General features: G+C 50.9%; 2 protein-coding genes across 4 annotated transcripts; both read right to left on the bottom strand.

Moving 5' to 3' along the window:
* Positions 1 to 1,239: 1,239 nt before the first annotated feature.
* Positions 1,240 to 4,261, bottom strand: chmp6b (charged multivesicular body protein 6b). The gene is made up of 8 exons (XM_047014606.1): positions 4,015 to 4,261; positions 3,565 to 3,674; positions 3,355 to 3,442; positions 3,164 to 3,250; positions 2,946 to 3,011; positions 2,779 to 2,859; positions 2,507 to 2,579; positions 1,240 to 2,399 (listed from the first exon to the last, which is right to left on the bottom strand). The coding sequence occupies exons 1-8, from the start codon at positions 4,081 to 4,083 to the stop codon at positions 2,350 to 2,352; spliced, it is 624 nt and encodes a 207-aa protein (XP_046870562.1). The 5' UTR covers positions 4,084 to 4,261; the 3' UTR covers positions 1,240 to 2,349.
* A 574-nt stretch (positions 4,262 to 4,835) lies between these two features.
* abca5 (ATP-binding cassette, sub-family A (ABC1), member 5) lies at positions 4,836 to 27,549 on the bottom strand. 3 transcript variants are annotated; one of them, XM_047014600.1, is made up of 38 exons: positions 27,386 to 27,549; positions 26,589 to 26,752; positions 23,925 to 24,117; positions 23,385 to 23,558; positions 23,049 to 23,146; positions 22,587 to 22,813; positions 22,308 to 22,449; positions 21,774 to 21,962; positions 21,511 to 21,658; positions 21,228 to 21,405; positions 20,385 to 20,443; positions 19,814 to 20,100; positions 19,249 to 19,368; positions 18,954 to 19,092; positions 18,306 to 18,396; positions 18,020 to 18,159; positions 17,750 to 17,869; positions 16,973 to 17,180; positions 16,601 to 16,767; positions 16,209 to 16,336; positions 15,681 to 15,818; positions 14,856 to 14,969; positions 14,465 to 14,635; positions 14,265 to 14,378; positions 14,017 to 14,154; positions 13,817 to 13,885; positions 13,599 to 13,690; positions 13,347 to 13,470; positions 12,936 to 13,053; positions 12,728 to 12,819; positions 12,080 to 12,255; positions 11,826 to 11,901; positions 11,330 to 11,424; positions 10,266 to 10,385; positions 8,950 to 9,102; positions 8,709 to 8,788; positions 8,566 to 8,621; positions 4,836 to 8,353 (listed from the first exon to the last, which is right to left on the bottom strand). In XM_047014600.1, exons 1-38 carry the CDS (start codon positions 27,396 to 27,398, stop codon positions 8,213 to 8,215), a joined length of 5,052 nt encoding a protein of 1,683 aa, XP_046870556.1. In that variant the 5' UTR covers positions 27,399 to 27,549; the 3' UTR covers positions 4,836 to 8,212. The 3 variants fall into 3 exon arrangements, with proteins under 3 accessions (XP_046870556.1, XP_046870554.1, XP_046870555.1); XM_047014598.1 differs by lacking the exons at positions 4,836 to 8,353; positions 8,566 to 8,621; positions 8,709 to 8,788; positions 8,950 to 9,102 and having other exon boundaries at positions 9,589 to 10,385; XM_047014599.1 differs by lacking the exons at positions 4,836 to 8,353; positions 8,566 to 8,621; positions 8,709 to 8,788; positions 8,950 to 9,102 and having other exon boundaries at positions 9,589 to 10,385; positions 26,589 to 26,749.
* Between the last annotated feature and the right edge of the window lie 68 nt (positions 27,550 to 27,617).

The following is a 27,617-nucleotide window of genomic DNA, read 5'->3' as shown; positions in this document are numbered from 1 at the left end:
TCCAGTTTCATATTTAAATTCAAGCCGTTCCAGGGTTTACATTTTTCAGTTCAAACAGTCACACACCTATTACAACCAAAACAAATCAATGTTTTTTTTGTTGTGTGCAAAGCCAGTTGACTGCTTGGCTGACACATGGAAAACCTTGTCTGCAGCTGCAACCAATCATACTGCAGACCTAGTACCCTGCCGGCAGCTCGTGCTGGAAGACGGCAACGTGAATTACGGTGATCCAACCAGCTCAGTGGGTATTACAGCTCTGCTGATGAAGTGAAGAGGAATCCTAAGGGCCCATTCTAGTCAGCTGGCTGGGTGTCGGTCAGGCCCAGGATCACCTAATCCTAAGGGCCCATTCTAGTCAGCTGGCTGGGTGTCGGTCAGGCCCAGGATCACCTGGGGATGTGTGGGTAGAACCCTGGTGAAAAGCAGGTGGGCTGTGAGAGGGTGGACCTAGGCAAGCAGGCAGGCACACACCTCACAGGTTATCATTATGGTGCCACTGCAGTGCAGCGCTTTCTGAGAAGTACTTGAACCACCACCTACCACCCCCCCCCCCTCTCTCTCTCTCTCTCTCTCTCTCTCTCTCTCTCTCTCTCTCTCCTCCACAGCCCACTCACTGTCATTTCTTTCTGGCTTGTTGTCTCCTGACTTCAGATCTGCCTTTGTGAATCATAATGCACAGCACTCTGCCATTCAGGTTTGCATCGCTACCTCGACCCCTCCTCTCTGCCTCGACCCTCCTCTCTGCCTCGACCCTCCTCTCTACCTCTCCACCTCTCCTCTCCCTCTCCTCCTCCTCCTTTCTCCCTCTCCTCGGCTCTCCTCTCCCACGCCGTCAGAGGCCGTCATAGAACAACTCGAGGGATTCCTTTCAGCTGAAGGTCAAAAAGTTGAAAAGTTTAATTGTAAAGCCCAATGCCACTGATATGAAGATCATTGCCTATCCATAGGGGGTATGATGACACAGCCAAAACCTGCTTTTGTCCTAAGTCACAGCTTTAAATCTCACAACCTGTGGTGTTGCCGGTTGCCAGTTTCAGTCATTAGGTCTAAAGATGTTGTGACATTAAAGTAATGACATGGAAATAATCTAGCAACAGGAAACACTATCATAAATCCATGTCATCCAAAAACAAATATTTGTGTAATGTATCGGGGTAAAGTGGTTGGCTGCCCCCTAGTGGTATATAATGAAATGTTCACCAAACATATTTGTGACGGGATTAAGAAAGCGTTCGATGAAACAATTAAAAATAGTTTATTGTTGTAGAACAACAACAGAGAGATTGACAGGCCACTGGCTTAACAGAGTCATACCTGTGAAATGATGTCCACAACCTGATATTATAAACAGGCTCATCAGTGTCCTGAAGCAGATACTGTGATGTCCACTTTAGAGAGGAGTGTTCTGGTAATACTGAGAGTGATCAGTGAGAGATGCAACATGACCCACCACCCTAGCGTTCCACACTCTTGGTACGAATCACAGACAAGGCCTTCCCTAAGAATCTGACACGCTTTGGAAACAGAACTAAAACCAGCAATATAACCCATGGCACTGGATCCACACATAAAAAACGATCTTTCAACCGTACTCACGTGTGGTTAGGATGTAGGACTCTGGCTGGCTGCTTCTCTATATGGAGCTCATGGTCAATGTTAGCATCCAATAAACATCTTGTGTCTGGGGTACTGAGTTAAGCCCACTGACAATACGATTAGCCCTTTCTCCAATGACACAGACTAATCCCCCACAAGGGGAGGGGAGCATTAGATTGGTTAAGCTTCTGAGCAGGAAGAGGTAAGAATAGAGAATATACAGCTATATGGATCAATAAGCAAACAGCTCAAGGCTTGTAGCACAGCCATGTGACAGGGAGGGGAATTTATCTTTGAAAATTCTGCCCGATGCTGTGAATAATGTTGACGTTACAAGTTGCTCTTCTTTCCAAAAACAGTTTGACTTGCAACCGTGCAGGAAATAGGGTTGATGAGAAAAGATAAATAAAAAGTGACATATGCAAATCTCAGCAAAAAAAAAGTTAATTGATTTGAATTTGCCCGTCACAATTGTATGAAACACAAAACATGGATGATAAAGCCGACGGCCTCATAGGCACAAGAGTCTTGAATCACTCTTCATGATTGGCGTTGACATTAAAAACCATGGAGCCTGCAGTGGCCATGTGAGAACAAGCCTGGCCCATCGAGGGGCTGCAGTGGGGAGAGGTGAGGCACCAGGCAGGGGGCCAGTGGCCCGGGCCTCCTGTGTGGGGAGAGACCTCCAGCAGTAGGCTGTGTGGGAGAAAGGGGCGATGCGGTGCCTCGTAGGACAGAAGGAGGACGTTCCTAAGCAGCCAGGAGCTCTCTTTCAGGCTTCTTCCTTGGCCGTTCCCTCTCTGAAAGACAGGCAGGCGTCATGAGTCCAGAGATATACTGTGAAGGCTTTGGGTGTGTGGTGGGACTCTGATCTGATCAATGTGAGCTGGGACCTGTGAGCACAAACCTGGCTCCTTTTCTGCTGCCTCGGGGACCTCGGGCAAAGAATCTTCCGGAACCTCGGGGAGTACGACGTCACCCTGAGAAGACAAACGAGAAAAACAAGAACTGAGCTGCTGACCCTGGCCATGCTACGACGCAACTGTGCACAAGAACAGAACTTTTATAAACACACACAAACACACACCTACCTTTTACAAACACACGATAAACATTTAAGATGTCTTAATATTGATACACTATTTGATTTTATCTTTCGAAAGCAAAGCGAAGCCTGACCTGAGTGATGAGCTCCAGCTCAGCCAGCACGGCATCTTCGTCCTCCTGGCTGAGGGAACCTGCCAGCAGCTCATCGATTTGCTTCAGAGAGAGCACACAAGGTCAGCAGGTCATTGTCATATGGTATCACCCTCACCCCACCCACATGAAATCAATGAGGACCTCACCTGTTGATACTCGATAGCATCCTGGGTTTCATCCATTATTCGCTCCACTTCTTCGACAGACATGACCTGACCAAACAGGAGGGGAAGGGTCAGCGATGGTGCTTGCTTTGTTGCATTTCACACAGACTTACTAGACTAAAACATCTCTTTTGTTGACTATAAAGTGCAGTATACAAGGAGGATACGAGGTTCTTGTGAATCTCTGTATATTGTCATACCTCGTGCATTTTCTTAAGACAATCGTTGCCAATTTTGAGACCCTCTATGACTTTCATCTCAATCTGGGTAAACTCGAGGTCTTGAACCTGTGGAGAAGAGAAAAACCACCATTAAACAATGCTTGTGACAATTTCCCAGCATTATACCTCATGGATAGGACGCATACTAAAGACCTTTGTCGCATATTTACCATTCGTTCAAGGTTGCTAATCTGGTTTTCTGTTTTATCCAGGAGTTGATCTTGGTATCGCTTCTTTTTAAGCAACAGGAGGGCTTTCCTATTTAACAATAAAACACAGAAAGGGCCAAATACCATGTCAAATACAAATATTCTTCCAGCACAAGAATACAGATTTTTGTATGTTGTGCTATCTGGTTAGATAAGACGACATATTCTTACTCTTTCTTGCCATCTTTCAGCAACTGTTTGGCCAGTAGCCTTTCTTTATCCAGCTGCAAAGTGACTCTCTTCTGGTACTGTTTCAGTTTGTCTCTCTGCTGCTTCAGTTGCTGAAAATAGAAAGTATCTATTTAAATAATTGTGAACCAAACGGATGTCTAACAGTCTGCGGGTGCTGTGTGTTCCTGTTTCAGGTAGACCCAGTTACCTATCGTACTAGGAGTGAGTGTGCACCTTTTACTGTTTGTAAACACACCGGGCAATGTAAGAGCTAGTTCTACTGCACGCCAGCTTCTAACAAATTACATTCGTTTTTAAATCTAATTGTCAAATAACAAGTGCCTAAGTGTCCCGTCAAACAAGTCGGTAACTATCTTCCTAAGTTGATATCAAGATAGTCTCTGAGCCAAGTTATCCAGCTAGCTACTAGCTAAAAAGAGAGTAGCTCACCAGAACCGCCCTGTCCTGCTCCGTCACCCGAGTGGGACTGCGTTTCTTCTTGCTGAAAATGTTTCCCATTTTGATAACGCATCCCCGCTATATTCAGCTAACAAATGGTTTGTTTCTGTATTTTGTATTTATTAAAAGATCTCCATTGTTATTACTCTTGGTAAATGCCTAGTTAGGGATTGTCAACTCCACGAAACCTAATCACTGCCTGAACAACTCCCAGCAAGAATCTCACTTCCGGTTGAGTTCATCAAATGTCACGTGGAAAATCGTAACTAGGTGATGGTTTAGCTTAAATAAATTATAGCGTGGACAAGACATCTCATTCACGTGGTATTAATTTGCCTGTATACATAAGTTATAGGTACTATATAACAGCATAACATCATGTGGTAACACAGACACAAACATGCATTTCCCAAGAGGCCATACAGTCTTACATTTTATTTACTAAATGTTGTTGTTCATTTGTTTTCTCAAGATCTGTAGTTTTTTTTATGTCATCGTCAGTAAATGCTGCACATTAACTTGGTTCCACGTGTAATATTAACCGTGAAAACTCGTGCACGTAATGGTACTATGGAACACCACAGGCAAGGCTTTTATTCTGAAGGTGAATTTGCAAAACTGGAGTAACGCTACTTTTTGACGGTCTTACAAATATTTTCAACTTTCGAAACTTTTTGGTCAAATCCCTTTCTCATGTTTTAACCTTTCGAACGTTTTTTTTTCTTTCAAAAAAAGAATTAAACCTTTCAAAACTTTTCAAAACTTTCTCTCTAATGAGTATAAGCAAATTAATTCAAGAGACCGACCTTAGATTTAGCTTTCACTTTTCTCAATATTTATTTCCAGTGGTCTTAATTCAATATGATCAGGGTGCTTCAGCCAGACTGGGTTAACTTTGATTATAGGAGCACAACACAACAAACATCTCAACAAAAGTCATCAAAAATAAAATCGGTGCACAAAAATCTTACAAATGTTGCATAATATACATTATATAAAACTCCCAGATATAGTGCAATAATACCACCACCAGGGAAACGGAAACTGTTTGAGAATCTGATCAGTTTTCATTACAAATAGCATTTCTATGACAATGTATTGATCGCAGTTTAAAGGAGAGTACAGAACGTGAAGATGAAGAAGTTGCCAGAGAAGTGCACATTTAATCAGTTGTTGTTGGTGGTGGCTCCAAGTACTGAAAGTCCATGTACACACAATACAATATTGCATTTAGCCATGACATAAGAGTTAACAGAATACCATGACATAAGAGTTAACAGAATACCATGACATAAGAGTTAACAGAATACCATGACATAAGAGTTAACAGAATACCATGACATAAGAGTTAACAGAATACCATGACATAAGAGTTAACAGAATACCATGACATAAGAGTTAACAGAATACCATGACATAAGAGTTAACAGAATACCATGACATAAGAGTTAACAGAATACCATGACATAAGAGTTAACAGAATACTTATGACCACTACACACATCTTAATATTGCACTTGGGAATTTTTTTTTTTGATAGCAGTTCACTGAAAATAATCCTTCATAGGACAAAACCGTCAGACATTGTAATTTGTCCGTCCTTGCATTAGGCTACATGTGCAGAAATGATGTTCACGCAGATGAAGATGTTCTGTTGACACGTGGGGGACGTTCATTACTCACATGTTGATTAAAACAACCTTCAGCCACAAACATGTTAGGTTAGTTTGTAGCACACAGAAGCGTAAATAACAAAAATCAATGAATACTCTCGCAGGTTAAACTGACTTTTTTAGGGGGGTGGGGGGGTTTTCCCTCCATTGTCATAGTAACGATAACAATCATAAAATATACCAAACCTCAATGAAACTACACCCATTTCAAGTAAATTGTTCCATTATTCAACACCCCAAATACTAGACCACAACAAATACTTGCAAATCTCCACATTATGATGAAACAATTTTAAAACCAGAAACATCTAGAAGCGTCTGCACTCCACCTTTGAGAGTATGAATCCAGTTCTAGTGAATAAACATGGAAACATTAGTCCAAATGTTCAAAGGCAAAAGGGACAAGATGCATTTTCCTCAATGACAATCCGTGCCAAAATGGAGCTTAAAACATGTCAAACAGAAGTGAAGGCCACCTGCTGTCTAAACCCACTACTGGATTCAGATGTCTGAATCAAGGCTGGACAAAAAAAAGTATTAAGACTCCTCTCCACATCAAAAAATCTTAAGACATCAATAGAGTGGATTGTACTCAGATTCAGGACAATGCCTCCTTACAAAAGGAAGGAGTTGGGACCACACCTTTCTAGAAAAATGACATTGTGAAAATAAACACTTTCACGGGGGAATCATGTCTTGCTTGAAGTTGTATGACACTGATGCAGCACTAGAGAACAAATCTGGCATCAGTGAGTGATGCAACATTAAAACGTGTTCAGGTCAGGAGTACAAAAAAAACTAAACAATAAATTATTTTTAATTTGAGACAATGATAAGATGACAAAAAATATAATAAAAATATGACGCAACTGGATGGGATGAACTACTTTATAATAAAAACAAAGATTCAACCCTTTGGATATCCTTCTACCCCAAAAAACACTTGAATGCCGAAAGAAAAAAAAGGTACAATTTAGCGATTTGCCGTTTGCACTGACAAAGCATCCTCTCAAAAGAACACTACCCTTTACCTCAAATCCACATAACAAACACACCAAGGGGATATATTAAATAGAAAAACACGTGAGTTGACATGGCAACAGAGCGAGAGCGAGAAACCAGAGCAGAGTGGGAGAAACGGCCTTCACCTCTGAAGAGAAACTTCTTTCTATCTAGGCGTCACACATTCGATATTTTCACTGGAGAACACCGACTTAAAAACACACAAAACACTTCAGACACACTAAATAACTTTCCCCAAACGTTTGGATCGGTACCCAGTAGTAAATGTTTCACAAAGTCTGTATGCTACATGTTTTGGTGTGTGCATATTTCAAACTACATTCTCCCAGTTCTCTCTCCCAGGCTGTGATGAGGAAAGCTACCAGGAGGGGGCAGTGTGAGTCCTCCCCTCACCCTCATGTCGTCCAGGTGCCACCCGAGATGTCTAGTTAGTACAAAGGGCCGGATCGTCCCGTCCTCTCATGCATGCTGGGCTACTCAACCCAGGCCCCTCCCTCTGGGTCACATGGGCCTGGTACCTGACATGCATGCTGGTGTGTATAGGAGGAGGTTTGTCTCCCTCTGTCTGCCTGTCTGTCTCTCTCTAGAGAGAAACCCTAGAGAGAGACAGAGAGAGAGACATAAAAATAGACAGAGAGACAGAGAGAGGGACAGAGAGGGAGAGACAGAGAGAGAGACTGCATGGGGACACACAGTACCTAAAACCCTTTTTGGTCCAGCGAACGTGTGGGGCCAGGGTTCTGCTAGTACCGTTAACGGCCTTCAGAGGGCAGTGCAGGGGGAGAAGTCGCTGGGTTTCTCTGCTACACAACAACAGAAGAAAAAAGGCCTCCAGAACAGTCAGTATAGCGCAGACTGGTCTCGCCAGCAGGGGGCAGCACAACAAACAACTACCAGGCTATGCAAATATAGTTCACATGCTACAGACACTAAAAGAAGGTGTCGGGGACGACAGGTCCAGTGCGCTCGTGTGTGTAGGATCAGGGGGTGTGGCGTGCGCAGTGCAGAAGAGCGGGGGCCGCTTTGGTACTGGAGTGAACGGAGCCCAACATGTAGTGTTGAAAGGAAGGAGAGACTTTCACCAAGGTCTGAAGACACGATCCAACCAGGCTGTCCTGATCGTCCACACGGTGCTGTCTGTCTGTGGAGCGCGGCCGGGAACAGTGAGAAGGGAGTGGATCCAGAGAGGGTGTGTCTGGTTAGGGTCTCTCCAGGAGTCAGTGCAGGTCAGAGAACACAGAGCACCAGTACATGAGGGTAAACACACACACACACACGCCTCAGCCTCAAAGACAAGGAGGCCATACAAGAGACCCTCCAGCCCCTGCCCTGAGTGGGGTGCTCTCCAGCCCCTCAACAGTCCTGCATGCGAGGGGGAGAAGGTGGAGGAGGGTGGGGTCCAGCCGCCTCTCTAGGGTAGGGTGGTGGTGGAAGGAGTGTTCAGGGCAGGTGAGAGACAGGGCAGGGGTGGGCCCTACTCCAGGTGTGGGCCCTCACAGCTGGTGCACGATGCTGTCCGTGTGGTTGGCGGGCACAGGGCCGTCCTGATGCAAGCGCTGCCACTGGAAGGTGGTACTGAGGGAGCCTACCTCCTCCTCCTCGCTCTCCTGCTCCTTGGCAAACTCCATGAACACCTGAGGAGAGGAGAGCGGAGAGGAGAGAGAGAGGAGAAGGGTGAGGAGAGGAGGGAGAGAAAGAAGAGAGAGAGGAGAGGGGTGAGGAGAGGAGGGAGAGAGAGAAGAGAGAGAGGAGAGGGGTGAGGAGATGAGAAATGAGCGATCCATGTAGATACCAAACTAACAGGTGGATGAGCCATTCAGCGTTGACCACCGACAGAAAACCTTACCTGCTCTAATGTCGACTGTGAGAAGTTGTACTCTTCAAAGTTGAAGGTTTGCTTAGCTGGAGGCAGAGGGGAGGAGGGAGGGCATTACAGTGTGAACACACAGGAACACCAAGAGAGCAGGCTGAGAGTGCAGTGTGACTCACCGCTCTCTAACTGAGAGAAGGACTTGGCCAGGGACTGGACATCCTCCTTGGGGATCTTGTAAACCATCAGAGTGGCAAAGCTGCACGATGGAGCAGCAGGCTTTAGAGTCTCATTAAAACACACACACAGGTGCACACACACACACACACACACACACACACACAGGTACACACACACACACACAAAGGTACACACACACACCCCCACCCTCCCAGGGACACCAGGAGTGGCCATGCTCACCTCTCCTGCCTGGCAGCGTGGGGGAAGATGCGGAGGATCTCCTGGTGCAGCAGCGCTACCTGCTGGAGACCTGCCAGCTCCTCTCTCAGCTTCACCTCCAGGCTGTAGCCTCGCCCGTACCTGCTCTTCAGGTGCTGGATGGAGCCGATGCACCTGGAGACCAAGACGCACACCTCACAGCCCCTCCTCACAGCCCCTCCTCACAGCCCCTCCTCACAGCCCCTCCTCACGGCCCCTCCTCACGGCCCCTCCTCACGGCCCCTCCGCACAGCCCCTCCTCACAGCCCCTCCTCACAGCCCCCCCTCAGAGCCCCTCCTCACAGCCCCTCCTCAGAGCCCCTCCTCACAGCCCCCCCTCAGAGCCCCTCCTCACAGCCCCCCCTCAGAGCCCCTCCTCACAGCCCCTCCTCACAACCCCCCCTCACAGCCCCTCCTCACAGCCCCTCCTCACAGCCCCTCCTCACAGCCCCTCCTCAGAGCCCCCCCTCAGAGCCCCTCCTCACAGCCCCTCCTCACAGCCCCTCCTCACAGCCCCCCCTCACAGCCCCTCCTCAGAGCCCCTCCTCACAGCCCCCCCTCACAGCCCCTCCTCAGAGCCCCCCCTCAGAGCCCCCCCTCACAGCCCCCCCTCAGAGCCCCCCCTCACAGCCCCTCCTCAGAGCAGGCCTGTCTGCTGCACGCATGCCGTGCCAGCGTGAGAGGGCCGCTGAAGGGGGGGGCATGTTTCTAACTGGAGGAAGGTAGGACTTCCTCCTTATTGGCGTGTGAAATCAATGTCGATCAAACTGGAGCTGGAGGAAGTTCAGACACACTTTTTGTATCTTAATACCTTTTTACAGCCTGTGGCTTTTATCCTTAATATAAACCATCACTTACTCTACTTTCTTAAGACTCTTAACATACTAAGATATACTCTACACACCCTTAGCTGACTCCAGCTGAGGTTAGGAGGGCAGCTGAGGTTAGGAGGGCAGCTGAGGTTTGGAGGGCAGCTGGGGTTAGGAGGGCAGCTGAGGTTAGGAGGGCAGCTGAGGTTAGGGGGGCAGCTGAGGTTAGGAGGGCAGCTGAGGTTAGGAGGGCAGCTGAGGTTAGGAGGGCAGCTGAGGTTAGGAGGGCAGCTGAGGTTTGGAGGGCAGCTGAGGTTAGGAGGGCAGCTGAGGTTAGGAGGGCAGCTGAGGTTAGGGGGGCAGCTGAGGTTAGGAGGGCAGCTGAGGTTAGGAGGGCAGCTGAGGTTAGGAGGGCAGCTGAGGTTAGGAGGGCAGCTGAGGTTAGGAGGGCAGTGTTTGGATGGCGTGCAGGGTGAAGCGGAGCCTGACCTGAGCTGACCAGACACCATGATGGCGACCCGGTCACACACGGCCTCGGCCTCCTCCATGTAATGTGTGGTCAGGACGGCTCCTCGCTGGCGGCTCTTGAACGCTGCGCGGATGGCTCTCCTGGAGATGACACCCAGGGGGGTTAGGACCCAAGACCCACCCCAGGAGAACACACACCTAGCCTACACACACACACACACCTAGCCTACACACACACACACACACCTAGCCTACACACACACACACACACACACACCTAGCCTACACACACACACACCTAGCCTACACACACACACACACACCTAGCCTACACACACACACACACACACACTTAGCCTACACACACACCTAGCCTACACACGCACACACACACACACCTAGCCTACACACGCACACACACACACACCTAGCCTACACGCACACACTTAGCCTACACACACACCTAGCCTACACACGCACACCTAGCCTACACACACACACCTAGCCTACACACGCATGCACACCTAGCCTACACACACTGTTAGATAAATTAAGGATGTAACCTTTATACTGCATGAAAATAACAGTGTGTGGAAATATTTCCAACCTAATAAAGTGTTATGAAAACTGCTCTGTCGTGCTACATAGATATGAAACACTCAAGGCCTTCCTCCCAGTTTCATCCACACCCCTGATAAACAATGGGAGTTCCTTGAACTAAATATCCCCAGTATGAAGAACACTATCATCAGCTGGACAGCTGCTGTACAGGGGAGGAGACTTCTCACAAATGTTACATAAATAATCAGCATGAAGACTCTAGATTTTAGACTCTGAACTGAGACTTGTTCAGACTTGTTTCCCTGCTGGCAAGAATAAAACTATTGGACTTTCTTTGAACCCGATGACTGTGCACTTATTGAGAAATATTTTGCTAACACACACACACACACACCTAGCCTACACACACACACACACACACACACACACACACACACACACACACACACACACACACACACACACACACACACACACACACACACACACACACACACACAGGTGTTTGTAATGAGGTGTCCTACCAGATGCGTTGTTTAGACTTGGGGTCCATCCCTGTGGAGGGTTCGTCGAGCAGCACAATCTGAGGGTTTCCCAGCATGCTTAGGGCAAAGCACAGCTGACACACACACACAGTGAGAGGAGAGACAGCATGACAGAGTGGTAATCTCCATGTTTGTGCTTGGCTAGGCATGGCAGGGTTACACACTGTGACCCTTTGCTGACACTGCAGAGCTGGGATAACATCATAGGAGGAAATACTTACAGCTATTGGAGCTTTTAATCCTATACCTGCGGTATTATTAACTGTGAAGCCCAACGCTGGCTGGCTGGTTTACTGGATGACTGGTTACTAGATGACTGGCTAGTTGCTGGCTGACTGGCTGGTTGCTGGCTGACTGGCTAGTTTACTGGGCAACTGGCTGGTTACTGGCTGGTTTACTGGATGACTGGCTGGCTGGTAAGTGGTTACTGGATGACTGGCCTGTTACTGGATGACTGGCTGGCTGGCTCTCTTACCTTCCTCTTGAGGCCTGCTGACAGGTTCTTGGCCTGCTTGTTCAGGTGCTCTCTGAGCTCCAGGGCGTTCACCACCCTGAGACACACGAGGAACCACACACACACACACAAACACACACGACCGCTCAACGCAAGCCACAACCTCGAAAAGGATCCAACATGGAGGGGAGGGAGGGGTGGGTGGAGTGGGTGGAGGGAGAGAGGGAGGGGTGGAGGAAGGGAGGGGTGGAGGGAGGGAGAGGTGGGTGGGTTACCGTCGGATGATGCCTGGTACATCGCGGCCGTGGAGGCCCTTGACGGCAGCGTAAATCTCCAGGTGCTCCTGCAGGGTGATGCGGGGCCACAGGGGGCTGACCTGGGGGCAGTAGCCCACATGGTCCAGGGGGTTGTCCACAGGGCGGAAGTCTGTGCTGTAGTCCCCCATCAGGACCTGTGGAGGAGAGGGGGTGTAGAGAGGTAGGTAGGTAGGTAGGCAGGTAGGGAGGGAGGGAGGTAGAGTTAGGTAGCTAAGTGAGATGATAGGATGGTAGGTAGGCAGGTAGGGAGGGAGGGAGGTAGAGTTAGGTAGCTAGGTGAGATGATAGGATGGTAGGTAGGCAGGTAGGGAGGGAGGGAGGTAGAGTTAGGTAGCTAGGTGAGATGATAGGATGGTAGGTAGTTAGGTAGGGAGGGAGGTAGAGTTAGGTAGCTAGGTGAGATGATAGGATGGTAGGTAGGCAGGTAGGGAGGGAGGGAGGTAGAGTTAGGTAGCTAGGTGAGATGATAGGATGGTAGGTAGGCAGGTAGGGAGGGAGGTGAGATGGCAGGAGAGCAGGTAGGCAGGTAGGGAGGTGAGATGATAGGATGGTAGGTAGGCAGGTAGGGAGGGAGGTGAGATGGCAGGAGAGCAGGTAGGCAGGTACCTGTCCAGCGGTGGGCTCTGTGTCTCCTGACAGCATGTGCATGATGGTGCTCTTCCCTGCTCCGTTTGGGCCCAGGAGACCCAGCACCTCACCTGGAGTCACCATGGAAACACATGGGGTTACACAGGGGGTCGCTAGGCTAAGCTACTAGCTAGGCTAGGCTACTTACTAGGTTACTTGCTAGGCTATTAGCTAGGCTAGGCCGTACCTTTGCGGACGCAGAAGGAGATGTTCTTGGTGGCCAGCGTCCTCTTCTTGTTGAGGGAAAGGCCATCACTCCTGCACTTGTACTGCTTCCTCAGGCTGCTGGCCACCACCACCGGCTTCTGAGGGGGGAGACGGGGGAGCAGAGTCAGTCAGCACACTCTGGGGAGTCTGCCTCAACAAGCTGCAGGACCAGGCCTCAGGCGCTGTTAAGAGGTTTTCTCCGTTCGGTAACTTAAGAGGTCAGAGGTCAACAGGAGGTGGGGGCAGACATGGGGGCCCACGTTCTGTGACCACACAAGATTTAGTGACCGTTCCAGGTGTGTGTTTACGTAACAGCATAGTTTGAGAGTCCCCAGATCACACCTCCACACACACACAGACACAGACACACTTCAAAGACACACACACAAACCTCCTCACAACACTGGCAGGTGAGGGCCTCCTTGACGCGGGCCTTCTCCATCTTCACATCCTCGTCCTCATTCAGACCCTCCTCGAGGTTCCTCTCCACCTTGGCCTTGGGCTGAGAGGAGATCCTGGAGGGGGGGCACATGGAAGTCAGGGGCTGAGGATGATGTCTCTGTGTGTGTGTGTGTGTGTGTGTGTGTGTGTGTGTGTGTGTGTGTGAGAGAGAGGAGGTGTGTGTGTGAGAGCAGCCTCTCACCTGCAGAACTGGTCGTTCTTCATGGTCCTCCCTCCGTGTCGTATCTCCAGGTGGCGCAGCAGGAACAGCAGGAGGATGCACTGCAGGTAGGGCTGCACACACACACACACACACAGAGAGGGGGGAGGGGGTCCTTTAGGATTACCTGGACCCTATGAGTCTGTTCACTTTCTCTTCTGGTCAGGTTAGCCACACACCGGCCAGCGTTGCACACTTACTGACAGCACCGCGATGAGGAGGTTCTTCCACAGGAAGTCTTCTTCATAGAGGGAAGGCAGGAAGGTGGCCTGCCGGACAAGAAGAGACCAGTATGAAGACACACACACACGTACACCTCCACCACTGTAGTGTATACCCCTAACCCTGTGTCATCACAGACCCCCCCCCCCCCCCCCCCCCACATGGCTGGCGCTCCTACCTTGGTGATGCAGTTGAGGCAGCCCATGAGAGGGTACAGGGGGTTGAATAAACACAGAGTGTTGTGGAGGATTCTCGTCAGGCCCGAGTTGTCGTTCACCAACGACAGCTGGACCATGGAGGCAGACACGACACACGCCTGGGACACGCACACACACACACACACACAAAGTAAGTCACTGCATTACCATAGGTCCCCTCAGATCCCCTGGTCAGGTGCTTGAGGCATAAAGACAGCAGTTCTCTCACCATCATGGAGACCACAGAGAAGAAGTCTCTGTTGCTCTGCACACGGGTGAACATGAAGGACACTGCGTAGGTGAACAGGATCATGGCAGGCCCAAATCCTACCAGACACAGCACCTGGAGGAGGAACACACAGCTCACGTCATGCTGTTCTCAGCTGGTACGGATGGGGGACGGGCTGCGTGTGTGTGTGTGTCACTGACCACAGCGGTGAGGTTCCTGGAGGTGAGCAGGTTCCCGGTGTGGAAGCTGAACAGGATGCTGGTCATGCAGGACAGGATGAGGTAGTAGAAGGGGATGTCCACGGCTGCCTGGCCGCACCAGTAGGCAGACGGGAGCAGGCCTGAGATACGCAGCGTAGAGCGACACTTGATCTGGGACACACACAGGAAGTCAGGAGAGAGGTCATCCAACCACAGGAAGTCAGAAGAGAGAGGTCATCCAATCACAGGAAGTCAGAAGAGAGGTCATCCAATCACAGGAGGTAATTATAGAGACTGATCAGCCAACCTCCTGTGGAGGAATAATTGACTTTGCTTTCGGTGTGAACACAGCAATAAGAGAAGGGACGTTAGTGTCAAGTCCCTGACCCACCTCACGGTCACGGGTGTGGTCCATGGCAAAGTAGGCTGGCATGCCGGCAGCCAGCATGCCCAGGATGATGGCCTCGATGTAGACCAGGGCGTAGGAGGTGGAGTCTGGGATTTGCTATGGAGGACATGGGGAAGGAGGAGGGGGGAGGGGGACAAGTCGGAAAATGTAACTCATATCACGGTTTTGTTCCATTTCTAGTCACTGTTCAGGTACGCCTCACCTCCATTCACTTAACGGAGGAGGGCGTTATGCATGGTACCATACTGGGTGGAGGAGGGGGTTATGCATGGTACCATACTGGGTGGAGGAGGGGGTTATGCATGGTACCATACTGGGTGGAGGAGGGGGTTATGCATGGTACCATACTGGGTGGAGGAGGGGGTTATGCATGGTACCATACTGGGTGGAGGAGGGGGTTATGCATGGTACCATACTGGGTGGAGGAGGGGGTTATGCATGGTACCATACTGGGTGGAGGAGGGGGTTATGCATGGTACCATACTGGGTGCAGGAGGGGGTTATGCATGGTACCATACTGGGTGCAGGAGGGGGTTATGCATGGTACCATACTGGGTGGAGGAGGGGGTTATGCATGGTACCATACTGGGTGGAGGAGGGGGTTATGCATGGTACCATACTGGGTGGAGGAGGGGGTTATGCATGGTACCATACTGGGTGGAGGAGGGTGGAGGAGGGGGTTATGCATGGTACCATACTGGGTGCAGGAGGGGGTTATGCATGGTACCATACTGGGTGGAGGAGGGGGTTATGCATGGTACCATACTGGGTGGAGGAGGGTGGAGGAGGGCGTAGTGGAACACTCACGTAGTCGAAGGGCTTGGTCCAGGTGCGGATGTGCCCGGTGTCGTTGAGGCCGCGCAGGATGGCGTTGCTCAGGACGTTCACCGCCATGGGCAGGGAGTGGACCGTGGTGCTGTTGAACGCTATGCTGTATCTGAAACCCTGCCAAGCCAGGCACAGAGAGGAGAGGAGATATAGAGAGTGAGCAGGAGAGAGAGGGCAGGCAGGGTGAGGGGCAGGGAGGAGACGGTGAGAGAGGCAGAAAGGGTGAGAGACAGTAAGAGAGAGGGTGAGCAAAAGAGCAAGAGAGCGTGGGTGAGAGAGAGAAAGCGAGAGCGAGAGAGAGGGGCATCGGTTCTCCTCTCCAACATATCTGTGACGTTGCCAGGCCAACAAGCAGCCCTCTGATTTCAATCAGGGTAAGTGGTGCAGAAGGGGGGCCTTGTTGTAAGAGCCCAGCAGGGGGCAGGCTGTCCTGGGCAGTAAGACATGGACAGGGGGGGCAGGCTGTCCTGGGCAGTAAGACGGGGACAGGGGGGGCAGGGGGCTCACCTTGCTGGAGCCCGACACGCTGATGGCGGCGCTGTGAGGGGCTGCTGCCATGTAGTCAGCCTGCATCATCATCTCTACCTGGACGTTCTGGGACTCCAGGTTATGGATGAAGTCAGAGATGTCGGAGCCTGCGGAGGAGGAGGGGGGGGGGGGGCGATTAGGGGCCCGTCTAGCATACTTACGTCCCAAAAGGGTTATTTGTTGTTGGGGTTGTGCCAATGATGTAGTCTGAAGACTGACGCAGATTCAAGGCACATGTGAGGCCTGTTTAGATCTTGGAAGACACGGATATATACAAAAGACATAAAGGAATAGGTATTGCTGACTGTGATGGGATATGGTGACATTGTGGAGCGTGTGTGTGTGTGTGTCTTGCTGGGGGTCTTGCTGACCTGAGGAGTTCTGGACCAGCAGGCTGGTGACGTACTTCCTGGGGGTCTGGTTGCGTTTCAGGAGGTAGATGGGCTGGAACTCACGGTCGGGGGAGTGGATCTGGATGTTTCCCGTGGCTAGGGACAGAACCAGCACCGCAGCCAGGAACACCATGAACAGCGCCAGCCTGACAGAGAGAGGGGGAGGGGGGGGAGAGAGAGGGGAAGAGGGGAGAGGGGTTACAGGGTGATAATAGTTGACCTCAGCGTGGCCTCAGAGAAATCCAAAATGCGAGACAGTATGTTCATTCCCAGTTAAACCCCAGTGCATGGCTTTGGGTAACAGCTGAATGCCGGCTCCTGTCCTGGTGACAGCGCGGGGCGGGGGCGTACGTGTAGATGAAGGCCTTGCGTTCCCGCTGCATGTTGAGCATGTGCAGCCAGGCCACCGTGCTGAACTGCTGCCTCCACAGGGCGGGGCCCGACACGGCGTCCGGGCGGCTGTCTGAGAAGGTGAGCAGCCGCTGGTCAGTGTCATCCAGGGAGGACGCGTCGCCCTCGCCCTCGCCCTCCGCCTGCTCCTGGTTGAATACACTGTAGTCTGAGGAGAGGAAAAGACAAACAGCTTGTTACATGGCATCTTCCATGACCTGCTCAGTGAGAGCCCTTGGTGTTTGAGTTGGTGTGTGGTTAGAGGGGGCAGGGTGTGGTTAGAGGGAGCAGGGTGTGGTTAGAGGGGGCAGGGTGTGGTTAGAGGGAGCAGGGTGTGGTTAGAGGGAGCAGGGTGTGGTTAGAGGGGGCAGGGTGTGGTTAGAGGGAGCAGGGTGTGGTTAGAGGGGGCAGGGTGTGGTTAGAGGGAGCAGGGTGTGGTTAGAGGGAGCAGGGTGTGGTTAGAGGGAGCAGGGTGTGGTTAGAGGGGGCAGGGTGTGGTTAGAGGGAGCAGGGTGTGGTTAGAGGGGGCAGGTTGTGGTTAGAGGGGGCAGGGTGTGGTTAGAGGGAGCAGGGTGTGGTTAGAGGGGGCAGGGTGTGGTTAGAGGGAGCAGGGTGTGGTTAGAGGGAGCAGGGTGTGGTTAGAGGGAGCAGGGTGTGGTTAGAGGGGGCAGGGTGTGGTTAGAGGGGGCAGGGTGTGGTCTCAGAGGAGGCGTGGTCTCAGAGGAGGCGTGGTCTCACCAGCCTGGTCCACCTCAGACTCCGCCTCCAGACGCAGAAACACATCCTCCAGCGTCGTCATGGAGACCCCGTAGCTGGTGATGCATAGGTCAGGCCTGCAGTCAAGCTCAGAGAACAGACCTGAGGGAGGGAGAGAGAGAGACAGAATGAGACAGAAGCAGAGAGAGAGACAGACAGACATTATAACCTTGGTAATGAAGACTTCAGCCAGCAGTAACAGCGAGCCGGACACTCTGTGTCATTATGAAACCACGTCCTCTGTCCTCTGACCTGAAAAGGTGTCCATGCTTTCAAAAGGAAGCGTGAAAGTCAGCTCCGCCTCCTGTTGCCGTGACAACTGCGCCTTGGGGACGTGATGTTTGACCAGCGATGTAACACAATCCGCCTCGCATCCATCACCGACCGACATCCTATACGAGGGAATTGAAAAAAGAAAGTATCATCGTCGACGCCGCCTATATTGAATTTAAAAAGCCATATGGTATCTCCTAATCACTGTGTTGGGTGACGTGGAGAGAGAGGTGAGTTGGAGAGAGGGGTGCAGAGGGGGCCTTGCCTCAGGTGGTAGCCAACCCCACACTTGGTCTTGAGGTAGAGGGACGAGCCCACACACTTCAGCTGGCCCTGAGAGAGCACGGCTTTACGGTCTGGGAGGGAGAGGGGAGAGAGACAGGGAGGGAGAGAGGGAGGGAGACAGGGAGACAGAGAGGGAGAGAGAGACAGGGAGGGATGGAGACAGGGAGGGAGAGAGACAGGGAGGGAGAGAGGGAGGGAGACAGAGAGACAGAGAGGGAGAGAGAGACAGGGAGGGAGGGAGACAGGGAGGGAGAGAGACAGGGAGGGAGAGAGACAGGGAGGGAGAGAGGGAGAGAGAGACAGGGAGGGAGAGAGACAGGGAGGGAGAGAGACAGGGAGGGAAAGAGGGAGAGAGAGACAGGGAGGGAGGGAGACAGGGAGGGAGAGAGACAGGGAGGGAGAGAGACAGGGAGGGAGAGAGGGAGAGAGAGACAGGGAGGGAGGGAGACAGGGAGGGAGAGAGACAGGGAGGGAGAGAGACAGGGAAAGAGACAGGGAAAGACAGAGAGAGGGAGATGTGTCCTTGAAGTCAGTGGCCTTGAACACCCACCCCAGTGAGATTGTGGTGAGAGAGGGTGGTTGAGGTGATGTGTGTGTGCGGTGCATGTGCTTGTGCGTGTGTGCGTACCAGCCAGGATGTCAGCCTCGTCCATGTAGTGTGTACTGAGCACAGTGACCCGGCCAGCTCTGCGACTCTTCAGCAGTGACCACACCTGGTGTCTGGAGCAGGGGTCCATACCTGCTGTGGGCTCGTCCAGGAGCAGGATCTGACACACACACGCACACACACGCACACACACACACACACACGCACGCACGCGCGCAAGAACACAAGAAACAGTGAAACTTCCAATATTCCATATCGTACATGTGTTCATGTGAAGCCACCTGTGTGTGTGTGGTCAGTGTGTGTGGTCAGTCACCTTGGGGTCTCCCAGGATGGCTATGCCAACAGACAACTTCCTCTTCTGGCCTCCGCTCAGATTCTTGGCCTGGGCATCCATGATCTTCTCCAGGTCTAGATCCTTCAACACTTTGGTCACCTAACAGACAGAAACAATACAAAACCATCAACTAACATGACGATACTCATGTGGAACCGTTAACCCACAATATGAATGTTTACTGGTTAATACAGTTGGTTGAACAGTGTTGCCAATTTAGCAATTATGTCGCTAGATTGAGCAACTTTTCACCTTCCCTGGTGATAAAAAGGTCTCATCTAGCGGCTAGCGACAAGTAGAGCAGAGCACAGTAAGGTATAGTAGAATCCTTATCAATGATTTTGTTTTTTTGGGCGGGGGGAAAAGTTCTAAACTTTTCGAAAGTATATATATATATATATATTTATTTAATTTTTTTGTAAAAGTTTGTAAACTTTTTTTTAGGGCAGAAATCGTTAGACAATCGGTGAACAAATCTTTTAGGTGAACGGAACCAGAAGATTTGATTCAAAACGTCCGTCACCATCGCCTCATAAGGACTCACCTCGGCTTTGATGTCGGCAGGCGGGATGCCTTTGATGGCAGCGAAGATGTTGAGGTGCTCCTCCACAGTCAGGACGTCAAAGATGATGTTGAACTGAGGGCAGACACCCACCAGCTGCTTCATCTCCGAGCCCTCCGCCACCTCGGCCACCGGGGAGCCGTAGATGGTGGCCGAGCCGTCGCTGGGCTGGCAGATGCCACACAGGATGTTCATGAGGGTGGACTTGCCCGCTCCGCTGTGCCCCAGCAAGGCGGTGATCTGGCCCTCGTAGATGTCAAAGGTCAACCCTGGGGTCAGGGGAACGAGGAGGAGGGGTCTGTCAGTGGATAACTGTTCGCTTAGGAATCGTATCTAGTGAAAATTCTACTGCTGTATGCATTTAACTATAAAAGGCAGGAATGTGTGTGTGTCTCAACCATAAACATTTGGTTACAAATCGGCAGGTGTACAGCTCAGGACCCAAGGATGTGCAGTGTCACTTGCAAAGTTGTTTTGGTGAGCGGTTGGCCAGAAATAAGAGTTAAGCGCTACTCGCTGGCACGTTGAGCTGCAGCCAGCTCCAGGGCCTCACCTCTGAGCGCCTCCACCATGCCGTCCTTCTCCTTGTAGACCTTACGGATGTTGTTGATGCTGGAGGGAGGGAGACAGGGAAAGAGACAGGGAAAGACAGAGAGAGGGAGATGTGTCCTTGAAGTCAGTGGCCTTGAACACCCACCCCAGTGAGATTGTGGTGAGAGAGGGTGGTTGAGGTGATGTGTGTGTGCGGTGCATGTGCTTGTGCGTGTGTGCGTGTACCAGCCAGGAGGAACAGGCAGGCACAGTGTCAACAACACACAAGTGTTGTCTGGACTTCCTGTAGTTGTGTCTCTGATAGGGAGTCAGGTGGCCGAGTGGTTAGGGAATTGGGCTAGTAATCCGAAGGTTGCTGGTTTGATTCCCGGCTGTGCTAAATGACGTTGTGTCCTTGGGCAAGGCACTTCACCCTACTTGCCTCAGGGGGAATGTCCCTGTACTCACTGTAAGTCTCTGTGGATAAGAGCGTCTGCTAAATGACTAAATGCTAATTGAATGGCTAAAGGGCCCATGGTCACAGGCAGTGATACCAAGCCACTCTGCAGGATCAAGTTCACATTGATTTCCTCTGGAAACTCTAAAAGCCTGGATTTTTGTCTGAGAATGTCGATGACCAGGGCCTGAATGTGTCTAAAAGTGTATGCTTTTAATAGCCCTATGCCCATGCCATACATGTATGCTAACCCAGCTTGACAGACCAAACTGACAATCTTCTAATAAAAGTATTGACCTGGGTAATACTGAATGACGATGCATTATTGATGATGAAATCCATAGGGACAATTCATACGGATATATTTCTCTCCAGTTCATATCATCCACCCCTATATCATGTTCCTACCGGATGACTTCCTTTCCCCTGAACTCTGGAGAGACGAGCTCCACAGGTTCGTCCACGCCAGGCGCTCCGTTCACCTCCATCTCGTACACCGAGCTCACCTCCACGTAGCGCTTACCGCGCTTCGACCAATAGGACGGCTTCAGGAAGTAGAGCAGGGACCGCCTGATGCCGAACTCACCTTGGTGAGGGATACCAAACAGTTATGTGTCAACACAACAGGAGAGTGAGTGTGTGTGTGTGTGAGAGAGTGTGTGTGTGAGAGTGAGTGTGTGTGTGTACGTACCTGGCAGCACCTGGTCCAGATAGAGCGCCAGCAGCAGGTAGAGGAAGCAGTCGAGGACCAGCATGAGCAGGGGCACGTAGAGGGGATGGGGGCCGCTCAGCAGGGTGGAGAACACTGCTCCATCTCCCTGGGCCTCCAGGTACACCACCTACACACACACACACACATACACAATGGGGTGGGGGGGGGGGGGGGGGTGAGACAGATGAACTGGGGGACGATCATAACTCAAATGTGGGGGTTGCCAGGTTGGTGCCAGTCACCTGGGCGATGCCGATGGAGAAGGCACTAGGGGAGAGCAGGCACATGACCCACACCAGCGGCTGGGGAAAGTCCTTCATCAGCACGGTGAACAGGGACAGGCAGCCAAACACCACAGTCAGCATGGAGCCCACCGTGCTGGCAAACTTGGGCTTCTTAAACAGGGGAGTCAGCATGAAGGAGAAGAAGATCTGTGGAGGAGGGGGAGAGAGAGAGAGAGACACACACAGAGGGAGAGGGAGGAGGATAGAAGAGGGTGTAATATATCTTGACACAGCCAGAAAGCCTTAGCACTAAATGTATCTTCCAAGGATAGGACACAGTATGGTGAGGCCTGGATTAATGCTAATAACATCATATGGGAACCCCAAATGAAGTGTCATTCTGCAGTCTAATCCTCACACACCACGTTTCTCGACAAGAACTTTGAGGGTGCCGAACAATGACTTAATCCTCGATGAAGAACTTCTCGCTGAGGGGTTTTGAAACGAGGACTTACGTCCTGTCTGGTTCCCCGGTTCAACGGCTCTACTCACAGAGGAGATCCCGTAGAGGAAGATGAGGAGGAAGACCACCAGGAAGTGACTGTTGGGAAAGAGCGCCGTGTACGTGGCGATGACAGACATCAAGAAGGACATGGTGGTAACCAGAGCGGCGTACAGCAGTCCCCATGACAACCTGGAGGGGCCAACACATGCCACCCGTAGAAGGTCAGCTCTGCGAAAACCTGCATGTGCCCCCCCCGAGAGCCCCCCCCCCCCCCCAAGAGCCCCGCCCCCCGAGAGGCCCCGCCCCCCGAGAGCGTGGGAGCTCACCAGAAGGCAGAGTCGTACAGCCCCATCATGCTCATGGTGTCTTTGAGGCGGCGCTCCTTCTCAGCCGCCACGTTGACGATGAGGAAGGTAACGAAGGGCGTGAAGGCCAGGACCAGGTAGATGGAGATGAGCGCGTGAGGAAACTTCTGCACCTCCACTGAGCCGGGCTGGCCCATCATCACCACACGCATGTCCATCTCACTCCACACCTGCCGCTTGGTCCGCACCTGGCCCCGGGACACACACACGGACACACACACGCACGGACACACACACACAGGCACGGACACACACGGACGGACGGACACGCACACAGAACATGGACAGTGATGTTAGCTGTTGCTAAGCATGGGAGCAGGCTACTCCCAGTCCAAGGAGTGATGCACCCATCCTGAGGAGGGTAGGGAGGGTTCACTCTGCAGAGAGGCCTGGGCGTTCATGTTGATCTTTGTCCCGTCTCACCTGAATGATGGCAGCGTCGATAAGAGACTGGAGCCGCACGAAGCCTGAGTGCCAGTAATCAGCTGCTCTGCAGTTCACTGACGTGGCAAAACAGTTGGCTGTGGGACACACGCACAGAAACAACCTCTGTGTAAAGCGTTTGCAATTTGCACTGTCTGACAACATCGCCGTTTACCGTTTACACACTGGCCTGTTAAGTTAGAAGGTTTCCATTATCTGTTCTGTAAGACTTTGCAGACAAGGCTGACCACATTAAATGTGATACATTGGCCCCGGTGGAATTCTAGCCTCAGACCCAGAGCTGGGCTGTAGAGAACAGACAACAGTCGTTCCTACCGATCGACTCGGTGTAGTCGCTGGGAAGGGGCAAGTGGCTATAGGGGAAACGTAGTCTGTATGAGGTGGCAGAGCTGTCCAGGAACACCACCCCGACGTAGCCCGACGGCTCGTACAGACTGGCGTTCTCCAGGTCCTCCTCGCTGGAGAACATCTCCAGGTGGTCCTGCATGCCTGCAGTCACACAACAGGGAGAGACACGCACTCTAAACAACTGGATAACGTTTGGAAGTAAAATGGTGGGATGTGCTACAAGGGCTCTGGGGAACACTGTCCTCATCCTAGAACACATCCACAGATGTGATTCTGCGGTGTGTTCTGGAGGGCTGGAGGTGTGTTCTGGAGGGCTGGAGGTGTGTTCTGGAGGGCTGGAGGTGTGTTGTGGAGGGCTGGAGGTGTGTTGTGGAGGGCTGGAGGTGTGTTGTGGAGGGCTGGAGGTGTGTTGAGGAGGGCTGGAGGTGTGTTGAGGAGGGCTGGAGGTGTGTTCTGGAGGGCTGGAGGTGTGTTCTGGAGGGCTGGAGGTCACCACGGTTCACTTACGCATCTCCTGGGCCACCTCTTCCATGATGTGGTTGGTGACGTTGGTGATGGGGGTGTAACCCAGGACGCTGATGATGTGGTTGTCATCCTCCTTCTCCAGCACCATGGTGCTGATGCCCCCGTAGTAGACATGGGGGTTGAGAGTACTGATGAGGATCAGGAGACCCAGGAGCAGCAGGGGCAGGATCAGCTCCTGCACACCGTGGGAGACACAGGCAGGAGGTCAGACAGGTGCTGTTGGGCCATGGAATGCTGTTGTTTTGTGAAGGCATATCTAAACACTTTGAAGTGATACATTGTCATTGTACGTGACTGCTTTTGAGTTCCAAAAATACATTCTCTACATGATTAGGACCTACGATAACCAGAGCTATTCTAAACATTTCTGATATGACCACACTTCAAGAGGAACAGGTGAGGAACCCTGAAACACTGGGAACCTGAGGAACACTGAAACACGGGGAACACTGAAACACGGGGAACCTGAGGAACACTGAAACACTGGGAACCTGAGGAACACTGAAACACGGGGAACACTGAAACACGGGGAACCTGAGGAACACTGAAACACTGGGAACCTTAGGAACACAGAAACACTGGGAACCTTATGAACACTGAAACACTTGGAACCTGAGGAACACTGAAACACTGGGAACCTGAGGAACACCTCTCTACATGTCCTCATTTCATCTCAACTCTCAGTCTCCACGTCATGTCTTTCATAACCCGGCCAAACCCTTCCACAATCTCTCCATCACCCTGGGATCTGCGATGGTGATCCATCCTCTGCAAGGAACCTCTGGGTTACCATGGATGACGAGCTCTCCCTCACAACCCACATTGCTGCAGTCTCCCGGTCTTGTAGATTCACCCTCTACAACATCCGGAAGATCAGGAGATACCTGTCTGAGCATTCCACCCAGCTGCTAGTCCAAGCACTTGTCCTCTCCAAGTTGGACTACTGCAACTCACTGCTCGTCGGTCTCCCAGCATGCGCAACCCGCCCTCTCCAGAAGATTCAGAATGCTTTTTAGACATGACTCCGGCCCTTGGGGATACTCTTAGCTCTTGGGTTCTCGCTTTCTGATCGGTCACAGCTGTAAGCTATCTGGACCCCCCCTCCTTTCCTGCCCTACAATCTTGTTGACTGTCTAGCAGGCCTTTTGTTATGCAAGTCTTACTCATATCAGGCCACACTGCTCAAGATACACTCTTTTCCCATCCTTAGCCTGCCAGGCCAACCTCCCCACTAGACCTCTTCTCTCACACTGGTTTGAGCCTGTTCTTTGGTGTAATTCTTACTGCGCAGGCCTCATCTGCATCTTAGGCCCCCGACCTGTCCCCCTCTATACCCCACCGGTTGCCACCCTGCCCAATAATCGAGATTCCACAACACTGCCTAGACATTGTCCTGGGAACCAGTGAGCTCAAACTGTCAGTGTGAGCGTGACCTTTTGTGTGTGAGTTGTGTGTGTGAGTGTGTGTGTGAGTGTGTGTGTGAGTGTGTGTGTGTGAGTGTGAGTGTGCATGAGTGTGTGTGTGAGTGTGTGTGTGAGTGTGTGTGTGAGTGTGTGTGTGTATGCTGGGGTGGGTTGTTTAGAAATGAAGTGTAGTAGGATTAGAAATGTAGAATAGACTCATTTTAACTGCTGCATCATCCTCAAATTAAAATCAATAGAGCTGAACAGGAATTCCACTCAGACAGGCCCAACATTGCGTAAGGTGCTTAGGCCTAACGTTCCATTTAATAATGCTTTAGAAGAAACGCAGCCACAGATCAAACCGACAGCAGACTGTGCGGTTCCTCTCGTGAACGCAGATCACTTGACAGCATGTAAGAATTTCCTGCCCTCAACGATCTCAAACAGAAACCTCGTTCCGGGAGACCCTCAAATACCACCACCAGGACGAGAAGATGAAACAGGGAGACCCATTAAAAATGCATCGGCGCAACTTAAGTCCAAATGAAAAATGCATAGCGTTACAAGGCAGGACGAGGGGGGGGGGGAGTGCCTGAAGAGATTCATTTATTCAACCCTTAATCAGAGGAGAAGGAGGAGCCGGGGGGGAGGAGGGGGGGGGGGGGGCTGTGTTGCCAGGCAAGAGGAAGTTGCTGGTCACAAGTTTTCAAACAGGTGTGGGCGGGGGAGATGCCAACGTTAAGAGCCTGATGTAGCAGAGCTCCCAAAGACCCTGCTGGCCTGTGGCCCTAGGATGTTAACGCCTCAGTGGCTGAGTGGTGCAAGAGGACAATACAATCTGCCTGCAGCATCACCATCTTCCCCAAACAGTCCTAATGGGGCCAGGGATGGGAGCGTTTTCAATTACTCATTGTAGAGAGATACACACAAAGTATCCCATTTAAAATGTATTTAACGCTACAATAATCAATGTAGCAGAAACACAGGAGTGTCATGGGCCAGATTATTGTGTAGCTCTGTTGCCACAAGCCAAGGGGAGAGACTGGCAAAGATCATCTAATGAGATCCAACCCAAGATCCGCTCTGATGCCATTGTAAAACTTTGCATGAGTGAGACTCATAACAGTCCTGCTACCATGTCAATCTAAAGCTTGCAAAAACGATTTCCTGTATGGAATAACAGTGGTTTGGTCACAAACAGACACGTGCTTTATACACAGTCAATAACAAAAATGTATGGCACCTGCAAGCTCTGTTGCTTGGTCCTCCATTTGATCAGTACATTCTTGTAGAGAAGACTTTTTGTTTGATTCCAAACGCCTGCATCTCTTCTAATTAAAGGTCGCATACTTCCAGCATGCTGCATCTTGCTGGCGCATGAATGTGTCTCCCCAACGTTGGGCTCTGCTGTAATGCAAACAGATCAAACGACTTAAGTTACACGTAGCCCTTGCAAGGCAGTCAACACTAATAAATATGTGAATTGCCAGCGTATCAGCTGGCGGTATTGATTAGCTAGCTAGCTAGAGGTACATGTTAATAACTAACCTGGTCTGGCGTATGCATCCACATTAAACAGTCACACTGCTGTAAAACTGCCATAGCATGAAAGAAGCAGGAAATCAAATTTGTCGATAAAGCTTAGACTTACTACTAACTAGCTAGATACCTAGGATAAAAGCATTAACGTTGTAGCTAGACTACCACAGCAGCCAGTTAAATGCGGAATGTACACACACAGCATTAGGCTAAACGCGTCACGTTAACCCACACACTAATGACTGGGGTTGATGCTAGCCAAGATTAATATTTGGACTACTTGTAAATGTACAATTGAGTTTTGAGTAAGTTACAACATAATAGCAAACAATTCAATAAAACATTCTTCTGTTTCAAGTTATAATTTACCCCTGAAATACAGCTAGCGTCTCTGGCAGTTTGTAAGCGGTACTAAAGCTTCACAGCAAATGTAGTGTCAGGTATGACACGAAATAACAAACTGCTTGGATCACAGAGCTAGGAAGCAATGGTTTTACTCACGTATGAAATACATTAAGGCATGTCTTTCATATCATTTGTTGTTTTGAGTGCCTTCGAGTCCAGCCGCGGCAGGTGCGTTTTTATGAAACAAGCTAAAATGTAAACCTGCTAGCTAGTAGCTGTCAACATACTCGGGCTTCCGCCTGCTACCCCCCCACCGGTGACGTTAACCAATCAAAAGTCACAAAGTTATTACGGTCATGCTCTCACAACTCAAATCGTAAAAAACATA

The sequence above is a fragment of the Hypomesus transpacificus genome, unplaced genomic scaffold, assembly GCF_021917145.1.
Source record: "Hypomesus transpacificus isolate Combined female unplaced genomic scaffold, fHypTra1 scaffold_260, whole genome shotgun sequence".
NCBI classification, from domain to species: domain Eukaryota; kingdom Metazoa; phylum Chordata; class Actinopteri; order Osmeriformes; family Osmeridae; genus Hypomesus; species Hypomesus transpacificus.
This window is presented reverse-complemented; position numbering and strand designations above follow the sequence as displayed.